This window comes from Montipora capricornis, chromosome 3 (genome assembly GCF_036669925.1).
Source record: "Montipora capricornis isolate CH-2021 chromosome 3, ASM3666992v2, whole genome shotgun sequence".
In the NCBI taxonomy this organism is placed as follows: domain Eukaryota; kingdom Metazoa; phylum Cnidaria; class Anthozoa; order Scleractinia; family Acroporidae; genus Montipora; species Montipora capricornis.
Window position 1 is genome coordinate 53,189,242 of NC_090885.1, and position 11,277 is coordinate 53,200,518.

Below are 11,277 nucleotides of genomic sequence, written 5' to 3' on the forward strand. Positions count from 1 at the left end.
ATATCGCCTATTGGTCGCTTTGCTTATCCTTATGTCAGGGAATATGATTGATGAAAAATGCAAAACCTGCCACAAGCTACAGCATTTTGATTGTGCTTACCTAATGGCCTCAATCAAACCTTAGTCTCAACTGTAATACTGAAGGATACCCTTTGGAACAAAATTTCCAAAAAAGCTGCTTTAACACGACGAAAAGGTGAGTGTTTCATATATTTCTCGCGACAACAAGCATAGAGCCACAATACCGGTAAAAACTGATGCATTGAAGTTTTGTTCTTTAAAAAAAATCGTGCGAGAATAATTATCAGTAAGTTCCAAACAGTTTATTCTGTGTGCAATATATGTGCCACTGCTTGACATTTTGACATTTTGTACGATGAATACTTAGCAAATTTATCCTTTTTTTACATAAAGAACCAAGTCCCTAAATCATCTGCACGTTGTGAGCAGTTAAAGCGTGATCGTTAATTGGGTTACCAGCTTCAGTGTACAAACCGGACACTGGGAAGGGATTTACTGTGTAGCATTGCGCAAGGGCGTCCTCATGAGTTCCGGCTTCGCCTCTCGCCCAGCTTGCACTCGCATATTTATATCTTGGTTTTTACTGCATCTACACAACGAATGCTCTTCTGTGGCTATTTTTCCTCTTGGATGAAACAAATAGCCTGCGTAGCTGGCGTGATTCAGTTTAATTCGATGGTATTTCTGTCGCTATTTTTCCTCTTTCTTCCTCTTGTCGCCATTTTCCCTCTTGGCTAAAACAAATAGCCTGAGTAGCTGGCGTTATCGCGGGATTCAGTTTAATTCGATGGTAGTTCGTTGTGCGTTACATTTACTGAGTAAGTTAACTCTCTCTCTCTCTCTCTCTCTCTCTCTCTCTCTCTCTCTCTCTCTCTCTCTCTCTCTCTCTCTCTCTCTCTCTCTCTCTCTTGGCTTGGCTTCGCGAGCGAGCGAGCGAAGACTTAGGAACGGGGTTGTCTACGTCTGCTGCAAGCTTGCTGGTGCCTCACGAGGCCAACGAGAGACAGGCAGACTCGACCGCAGCGTTTTCAAGGAAAGGTCCGATCAGGTGGTGGCAGTGCTGCAGTGTCACGGCTCTTCCTCCTGCTCCTGGGAACGAATAAAAGACCATAATTCACACATTTAATCCAGGCGCTCTTCAAAAATAAGGCTTCATATATTTTTGAATGAAAAAGTAGTCAGGATGCAGTCCCAAGTTGAGAAAATTAGCTAGTGAATTCATTATATAGCTTTATATGATTGTCCATTCCACGACAATTTCCATTCAAGACTACCGTAAGCAATATTACGTTATTCACTGAAGAAAGGTATGCTGCCCGTGGAGTTGAATACGCGCCGTTGCAAGACTTTGTGCACAGGTTTGTTCCATGCGGACAAATTTTAGCCGGTGAAGACCTTTTTTTATTTTTTTGAAGCTCAAACAAAACAATCACCCTTATAAGCCTATTTTAACTAATAGAACAATTTCCCGTTCTTTCGATATCATGTTTAGCTAGGCGAATAAAATACGCAAAGAAAGACTTTTTTTCGAAAGTCAAACACTAAGTATAATGGGCAAATTCTTTTCGAAGTACTTTAAACATAAAAAGAAATATATAAAAGAATGCAAGGAAGTGATCGTTTGTTATCTCGTGATTCACCATGTAATGAATTCCCCAGTCTTTAATTTGCAAAAATTGCCCGATTTTCAGAACTCCGTCCTCTCAAACTATAAGAGAAAAAGTAAAAGTCATCAAATGCTCTTTTTGTAGATTTCAAAATAATCCAAAAGCTAAGTCCATAAAGGAGGTGTAGAAATCACTTTATCTGGTAAGCAATAAAAATTTGCCGTATATTCATTTTTTCGACTGATTTTCTGAAAGGATGTGCGAGAAGTTCCACTTGTGACGTCAGTAATATCCGCGATTTTCGATTATTTTTGAAAAGCAGCTAGGTCGGAAAAAAAATTCATGAACTTAATTAAAACTATAAAGTAAAAGGATGCAAAAAATATTATGAACGGTGCATGATCCAAACCCAACGTAAACGTTTCTGTGGAATGAAGTCTCTCAGTCCGGCAATTGCAACCCGATTTCTGACTGCCTTCGAGGATAGGGAAGTCAATCGATAAAGCGTAGGTTTGACGGATTACAAAAGAAGGACAATATTAAATGCAAGAAAAGAAACAGAATCTTAATTGTATCTGATCATTCAACCATTCGAAGCCAGGATGTACTTTTTGTTTTGTAAAACGACAGCGAATCCTTCAGGCGCAGTATTAATAATTGCATGTTAAGAAAAAATTATTTGAAACCGATGACATTTTAAGACTTTTAAGAGTAGTAAACCGGTTCAGAATTGTTCTTTCTAAGTCTAATGACACTGATAATTAACTGGAGGACAGCAAAGAAGTTGAACAATGCCTTCTGAGCCTCCGTACGAGTTATGTGTTAATTCAAAAGCTCTCATTTATAGTTCCAAAGTAAGGCTGAACGGAGTTTTCAAATGGGAGCTGTCAAGGAGCATTAATTGACTTCCATTTTTTTAATTGGCTTTCTTTAAATAACGATGGAACCAATAACGTTGATGAAAATATCCATCCAACATAAAATATGACTTGAAAATTAGTCCGCAAGAAAAGACTATTCCTGGGTTTTTGACTGTTGGCAAAAAGTGTCCACCATGTTTCCTCTCGGTAGCAACAGACAACAACCTTTTTGGGCAATGTAATCACCGAAAGTCGTTTTGGATCATAGCATTATCGCATGTATGACAACTGATTGATAGATTGCTTCCCTTGTATTGACGCTTAAGAGTAGAGAAACTGAAGCATTTTCTTTTTTCAATAGTCCCAGAGCAAATATTACTTTTACTAGCCAATGAGAAAAAGACATAACCCATTTTTAATAATCTTCCTGCTGTTTTGAATGTCATTTAATGTCCAATGATCCTCGGAATAAGAACCTTGTGTTCATTTCAGGTTCTTTTCGACGACAAAAAGATTTGGTGATTTACACGTAGTACTGGCTAGAGATTCAGCGTCGAGAATTTTCAACTCAATTCAGCAGGGGCGTATTTCCTTTTCTGTCCCACGAAAGAGTTCACTGTAGGGCTTGGGGCTTGCCTGATCGTTGTTTGACACACTGGAAGGTATTGAAACTTATTATTTCTACCTTCATAAAATGGTTATCTCTTCGTCGTTAATTAATATACAGAATAAGAAGGATCAAGTTTTGCAAGTGTTTATTTTGAAACCTTTCTCAGGGTGAATTGTATTTCCCAAAATGGGCTTGACACCAAAATATATTTACCTCCTCGGATATATATGTCTCCTTTTTTGGCAGGAACAAATTATTTGAATTAGAAATTGAATTATCTTTTACCCTTATTTTTACAGGTTTCGTCACTGATTAGGAATGAATTATCCAACAACGGAACAATTTTCTCTTTTGGAACGGGGATCGTTTCGCATGGCATTGGAAATCTTCGTCATTTCCTTATTAATGGTGGTAGGGGTGTGTGGAAATGCATTAGTATTCATTGCAGTTTGGAAAGAAAAGTCACTAAGAACAACTCCTAACGCATTTGTGGTGAACCTTGCAGTGACAGATTTTTTGTTTTCCACTACTGTATTACCAGTGACGACTGCCACGTTTATTCGCGGCGAGTGGATACTGAGCATGAGTGTTTGTAAGTTACAAGCGTTTCTATTAGCAGCTGTCCTCAACGCCACCCTCGTTACCATGACAGCAATAAGCATAAATAGATTTATCACGATAAAACCGACCGTGAAATACAAGGCGGCTTACACCAAGAAGAACGTTTGTGTTATTCTGGCAGTGATTTGGTGTTACTCCATTCTAATCGCATCAAGACCGCTTTATGGTTTGGGAGCATACTACTTTAATCAACACAACGGCTTTTGCTCCATTGACAACAAACGCGAGTCAGCCTCGAGGATATCACGACTTGTAGCATCCTTGTCTCTCTATTCAAACATCATCATAATTTTAGGCTGTTATTATGGAGTTTATCGAACTGTGATCAAACACAGAAGGCAAATCAAGAGCAGCCAGGATAACAGTTGCAACCACATAAGAGCGAACAACAGCTCCTCACCTCGTGGGGAAGACGTACATATCGCTAAAACGTTGTTCATTGTTATTTGTTTGTTTGCCCTTTGTTGGTTTCCAACAGCAATTGCTGGTATTATGAATTCTTCTGGTGTCTCTATTCCTGGTATGGTACAAGAGTTTTTGGGATTTACAGTTTGTTTATCTTCCGTGCTTAATCCTATTGTTTATGCCATACGAAACAGGCGATTTAGAAAAACGTTTAAGAGAATAATAGACGCTCATTTTTCTACTCGCAATCAAGTCGATAAGGTGTCTTTACGTGTGGAGAAGCTGCCTAAAACATTGTAAGCCTTACCCTCACCTTGCGGACATTTCTATAAGGCTCTTTGAGACCCTCACCGATGATAAGAGGTTCTTGTCTGGGACACAATGCGGATTTCTCGCCTGAAACACTTCAACACCGTCTTTGGAATTGGCTAAACTAAATGCACTGTGTGTTTTTTGGGAGAATGTGAAAAAACAAATTGTGACTTTCATTCATGTGCCTTCGTCAGTAACAAAAAATTGAAGATTTTGTTTCGTAACATTTACACAGGCAAACTCATTGTGACGCGGGCGAGAATAATTGACTAAAATATATTTTTCGAATCCCCTCCCAAGAAGATGCGCAGGTTGTGATTAGTAATGAGCCTATGAAGTAAAAAAATAATTAGTGCCTAGTTGAAATGCTTTTCAAAGTTTTGAAGTATCATTTCTTTCAGGAGATGTTATGCAAATTAGCCAAATGATGACGTCAATAGTGGTTCCATTGGAAGATGGATTAAAATATTTAAGAATGTCTCTGAAAATGTAACAACCATATAATTTAAACTTGGCATGAGTAATAACCCTCAAGAAAGGTGCAAAGTTGGTGAAAAGTATGACGTAACCATGACAACACTTCTGATTCCAGTCCCTTTTGGTTGTAAATGATATAATTTTATCTCGATTTCCTCTCAAATCGGGCTAGACGTACAGTCCTGTTCAAAACACGCATAGAGCTGATGTTGCCGTAGGTCTTCTAAGGAACTCGTTGACTGTGAATGATGTTTGGCTGATACAAAAAAAATAGGACCTCCGTTATGCACAAAATAGATATGGAAGCAACTTTTGCCATATGCCATTGCAGCTGTACAATGGGTGGCATTTTATGCATTGACTGAGGGTCATTACCGGTGCCAAGTTTGAAGAAAAACCGCTCTAATGTTTCTAAGGATATTCCATATTTTTTGTTTTCTCCGAAATGATAGGAGATATTTCAAAAATGAAAATACATTTTTTCTTTTCTTTTCTTTTCTTTTCTTTTCTTTATCTCATAGATACGTAAAAAATGGGATTTAAATTTGATTGAAGAATCCATGCAGAGTATGGATTTAAGGGTTCATTACGGGTTCTTGTTTTAGAATTCCTGAAAATCTAGATTCAGGTCACCTAAAAAATACTACCGCCATTTACAACGGTATATGGGCAATTTTTTTTAAAAGCCTTAAAAAGCCTTTTCTTAAATTTTGGTGTATTTCTTTTCCTTTGTTTGTTTTCAATCAATATTAATAAATCGCTGCTCAGCTATTTGGTTGGTTCACCTATTCCCTCCTAGGGTCTCCTAGGAGTGACAGTTAGGATTTTACTTTAACGTCAGACGATTTTACTCGTCAATCGGGTCCGCTTTAGTGGTGAATGTGTTAACATCGACGTCTCTTTTAATCAAATACTGAATTGAAAGACTAAGAAGATAATTCTTTATTATGTAGATATTGATGGCAAAATACCGGGATAATTTTTTGCTGTACATAAAAGTTAATGTCCTCGCACAGGCGACCCAAGCTCAGAGAGGCCGAAAATATAACGATTTGTGTGATAATCCCCATGTTGATTAAAAAGCCTTATCTTAGTTCCACTGTGGGTAGCTTTCTTCTTGTCTGGTTATTTTCCAGACTCAACTCGATTTGAGCCGTAAAATAAAATCTCAATGCTGCTCATGCCATTCTGGGGAGGCCATTAAATTGTGTAGAATATTCCAATTTAAAATGTTCTCACGGTTATAATTCCACATCAGAATCCTCTGACAAAGACAGAACTAACATTTCAACGCACTATCAACGCAATAGCATTCCTGCGAGTGACACGAGGTGGTAATTTGCTCACTCGATCGAAAGGAAGAGCCATTGCAACGATGCGCTCCAGAGCCAAGTTGGACGCATCGACCGCTGGAATCGGCCTGCTAATCCTGACCGGTTAGCAAACTGAGCCCTACTTGACTACCGGAGCGTAGTTTGTCGACGACAATTTTTTTTTTATCACCCTGGGTCCTCTCAGGTGGAAACCGACATGACTGCATTGTCTCAGTCCTCCCATCCCAGTCACGCCCCCTTTGTGCTGGCGAAATTTCAAAAACACCTGGAAAAGCGTTGAAAGATGACTTGACAAAACTGCGGTCTCACAGTAGGGCTCAGTTTGTTTTCCTGCTATTGCGTTGGTGGTGGGTTGAAAGTTAAATATTAAAATTGATTTTGATGTGGAATTGTAACCGTGGGAACATTTTATCTAGGAATATTTAACTCAGTTTGAAGGGGTTCCCCAGAATGGAGTGAGCAGCCTTTAGAATTTTATGCTGCTGTTGGCAAGCGTACTGTGCGTTGTCTCGCAGCCACCCCATAGGAAAAAGCCCAGTCCCGTAGAGGGTCACAGTTGGCTTGTGACGTTTAAACGACAGGGAACGGTTCTAAATCAGGGATGTTTGAAAACGATATTGTTTCCTCTGGTTTAGGATACCACGACCTCCTGCTCGAACGGTAGTAAGACACCCAGCATGTAACTCCTTTGATGGACTCTTTCATCGTGTATCCGAACGATCATTGACAAGTTGGTTTGCTTTCTGGGAACGGTTGAATGGCAATTTTCAACGTCTTAAGTCATACAACTTCACAAATTAGTGGCCTCCTAAATATTTTTGAGATTGGTGAACAATCTCTCCAGGCCCAATATTATCCGATGTCACTCATACCACTGTCTTTGCGGAAACATGGCCTCGAGGTTCGTTCAATATTCCAGTTATTCCTATGATGTTCCGTAAGTCGATGGTGAGCTCATTAAAACGACATTGCACTTGGTGACAAGCTAGAAAACTTCGTCAACTGACTCGTCTTTGTAGATAGCGCCCTTTTTCCGCACATAGAATGCTTTATACCAAGATTCCATCAGCCAAGAGAAGACTTTACCCAAATTGACGTAATCCCCATCAGGAAAGTGTCTATTTTTAAACCAGGTTTTGCTGAAAAATAAACAATAGACCAAGTCGGCTAACTCAATGTTGTACCCAATTCAAACCCTTTGGGAATAAAAAGTTTTGTGTCCAGGTATTTCCATATCATTTAAATATAAAAGCTACATTATAATGCAAATGCAATACACAAAGAATCATAAACACGGGAGTTGGGTATAACATTTCGTCTATTGTTTACTTTCCCGCAAAACTTGGTTTAAAAGTAGACACTTTTCTGACGCTGATAGCGACAAACCTGCCTGATACCAGATTCTTACTCTTGAATAATGGACTCTTGTTTATTAGACTGTTCACAGTCAGTCCCCTATTTTCCCGTTTGATCGTCGGGATCGAACACAAACTGCCGTCATCTTTGTTTTTAAACAGCGAGCACGAACTGGGGAGAGCGACATAACAACCGAGTCGGTGGGGGGAGTGGAGGGGTTTCGGCGGGAAAAATAGACTGTCCGATCTTTACTGCGACTAGTGTTCAGCGAGTCCCGTTGCACCAGCAACGGCAATACCTGATTGGTCCATAATAAAAATAATTGCAACATGGCTTATCTAGAGAACGAATTTGCGAAAGGCTATCTATGAGACTTGGTGAATTATTCCTAAAAAATAAACAGAAAGAAGCGATTACGCTTTTGCTGCAAGGCAAGGATGTATTGGCTGTTCTTCCTGTTACAACGGACCAATAGAATTAGTTATAAGAAAGTTGGCGCACTCGTATATTTTACTGCAGATCTTGATAGAATAGCCCACTTTCTATATATTAAAATTTATTCCTAAACAAAAGGTATCATCTCGAGGCTCTGGCAAATAAACTCTTACAAATCCTTATAATAATTCCCGAGAGCCTCGAGATGGTGTATTTTGTTTCGGACCGAATGTTACAACAACAACAGCAATCTTTATTGACTCACACTTAGAATTATTACAAGAAAAAATGTTTTTTACATTTAAAATTTACAATAGGATAACAAGGAAAAGTAATAAATTATTTGGAGTCCGGAGCTAAGGGAACCGTGAGGTTTTCGAGTTAGCCCCTGATACAGTTCCTCTTGAAAAGCGACAAGAGATTGTTCCTCTTTTTTGTGTTCCTTTTGATGAAATCGGAACATGCTTTCATACTACTTAGGAACAAAATGGTCGTTTATTGCTAAAAGAAGAACCAATTGTTCCGAGTTCACTGAGAATCTCGAGCGGATCAAATTGGTCCTTAATGGTTGATTTGGGAACTATTGTTCCTAAAAATATGTTCCTATTAATAACATGGGAAAGTGTCTTTGTAACGACACGGAACAAAGTGGTCCTTTATTGCTAAAAGGGGAACCGATTGTTCCGAGTTCCGAATCCAGAGAGGAACAATTTCGTCCTTTATGCACGTTTGGGAAATATTGTTCCTAAAAATGTGTTTATTTTGATAACATGGAAAAAAATGGACCTTTGTTGCTAAAAGATGAACCAACTGTTCCTCGTTCCGAATCACGAGGGGAACAAAATGCACCTTTATCTGTGATTTTTATTCAATCCGTCCTAATAACGCGTTAATCCTTTGTCATTAGTTGTAGAGCATTTGTTCCAACTCGTTAGTTATCGAAAGGCTTTATCGTTTCGTTTTGCGACAAGAGGACGGGTTGTTCTATATTGTGCGTTTTCGTGTAGCGCTTCGCTTTTATTCCTCATTTTCTGCTCTTTTCTGAGCTGTTTCTAAGGAACAATTTTTGTTCTCATTTTGTCTTCTTCTTTTTAGCTTCTATTTCATTTGCTGGTGGATTAAAGGAGAACGGAAGGCGAGAAAATAATTTTTAAAAAGTCGTTCTTACGAAAGCACAAGATAGGTTGTAATCAAATCGCTATGTTTTTGGAAGTGAACTTACCATTTAACCTCGTTGTAACAGCAAAAAGCTCCGTACTAGAACAATTTGAACGTCCACCATTTTGAAAGCCATGTTGAAGGCTCGGGAGCATAGCGTGACGTCACTGCACACGTAAAACATCAGCTCCAAAATGGTCGAATGTGCCGTAGTTGGTTGTTCAAACAGAACGGTCAGAGATTCCAAAAAAAAGTAAGTTTCCATCGACTGCCCTTAAAAAAGAAACCGCTTCTTAAGGAGTGGCTAGTGAGTATTGAAGGGCAAATTTGCCCAAACTTAGCCAGTGCTTGCAAGTGAACGTCGGATAAATAAAGTTCCTCCGAAGAGGTAATAGCGCTAAATTAAACGATGGTCGCTTATATACAGTCATCACTAGATCATTTAACGCTATTTGTCTGAGATTTTTTCTGCTATATCCGACATGCTTGTATCAAAATTAAAACAAACTGAAAAATAGTAAAAATAAACACTTTCTTGTCGTTTACTCTAAAAAAGGTCTACAGTCTGTGAATCCGTTTGCAATTCACCTGAGTCCTGAGTTAGCTGCTTGTACGTGTTGATGTCGCAACCTCTGTATCTAAGAGTCAAGACACGCAAAGTGCACATACTATTAAAAGAGCATCAAAGAGCAAAAGATCTATTGCTTTCTCAGCGATTAAATCTTATGTTGGAAGATTAACCAAGCTCAACGAAACGTTCGAAATAAATCTCAGCTGGCAAATTATTTGTGACCATTTGTGTACATATGCTTACATGTTATTTAGTGTTCTTGTGGTGCTTTTATTCCGCGCACTTGACACAAACCTTCGATAGCGGTCTCTATATAGGACTTCCCTTTGTAAACAAATCGTTTGAAAGAGATGGTGCTGTGTTATACATCTATGATTCGGTTGATCTGCCTCTATGTCTGAACCAAAATAATATAGACAGGTTATATCGCAACCATTTCGCTGCCATTTGTGGCTGCCACAATACGAAATAAATTAAATAATCAAGCAGCACTTTCTTCCCATCTAATCTATGACCGTTTAACATCTGCTGAATACGAAAGTATTTTTCACCTGAAATTATATTTACGGCTTCCTCGATCTCCTTGCAGCAAAACATTCGTTCTCTTTTTGCCCTTTCCAGTTTGCACAACCCTCAAATACACACTTTATTTAAATTCAAATTGACTTGAAAAGGAGAACCTTGAGGTTATCCCTCTTTAAAGGTTCCCTTAACAAAAATAAACAAACAAACAATTTTAAAAAATTAACATGAGAACAAAACTAAAACCTATAATTTAAGACTACTTAGTTGATTGTATGCTTATAAATGTTCATATGCTTCTTCAAATTCTTTCAAAAAATTGTTTACATTGTCCTTCATTAAAAAGATGATTTGGCAAGTCATTCCAATGCTTTATGATTCTAACGAAAAACGAGAACTTAAAAAACTAATTTCGCGTAATTTCACTTTGACAATATTCAAAATTATCGTCGAAATTCAAGCCATTTAATCCAAATACTGTCTTGTAGCATTCTACTACAGATATTCTCGTCGATCTTTAAGAATATTCCAGTGTAGTAGCGCACATCGTTCTTCGTAGGGCAAAGCCTGGGGTTTTTTTGTATTTTGTCTATGGCACACCACGGCGCTCATCTTGACTCTAGTGAACATCGTCTTCCTCTGACTCCGAACTGTCTCGCATAGGTTCAAAAGAATAAGGCTCGATCTCAGCCATAATCGAAGCTAAATCATGATTCAGTTTCAACCTGACACAAGATTCTGTACAAATTTTGTTGACATGAAAAAAAATATGTGCGCAGTGACGTCACAACATGACGGCGGGCATTCCTATTATGGAAGTAACCGGAAGAAAAGATGTCCAAAATGGCGGACTTTCAAATAGGAAAAATTACCACGGGTTAGGACTTTTTGCGTCACTTTCGAAAGGCAAAATTCACTTTTTCTTTCTTTTTACTACAAATCTTAGCTATTTCAGTAGTTTTAAGCTCCCACATAAAATACAACTCCT

The 11,277-nt window shown here is 38.5% G+C and overlaps 1 protein-coding gene across 3 annotated transcripts; it reads left to right on the top strand.

The window, feature by feature from the left end:
* The first annotated feature begins 103 nt into the window (after nucleotides 1-103).
* On the top strand, nucleotides 104-6,268 carry LOC138041465 (melatonin receptor type 1A-like). 3 transcript variants are annotated; one of them, XM_068887216.1, is made up of 3 exons: nucleotides 139-196; nucleotides 2,981-3,150; nucleotides 3,398-6,268. In XM_068887216.1, the coding sequence occupies exon 3, from the start codon at nucleotides 3,417-3,419 to the stop codon at nucleotides 4,422-4,424; it is 1,008 nt and encodes a 335-aa protein (XP_068743317.1). In that variant the 5' UTR covers nucleotides 139-196; nucleotides 2,981-3,150; nucleotides 3,398-3,416; the 3' UTR covers nucleotides 4,425-6,268. The 3 variants fall into 3 exon arrangements, with proteins under 3 accessions (XP_068743318.1, XP_068743317.1, XP_068743316.1); XM_068887217.1 differs by lacking the exon at nucleotides 2,981-3,150 and having other exon boundaries at nucleotides 104-196; XM_068887215.1 differs by lacking the exon at nucleotides 139-196 and having other exon boundaries at nucleotides 2,963-3,150.
* Nucleotides 6,269-11,277: the final 5,009 nt, after the last annotated feature.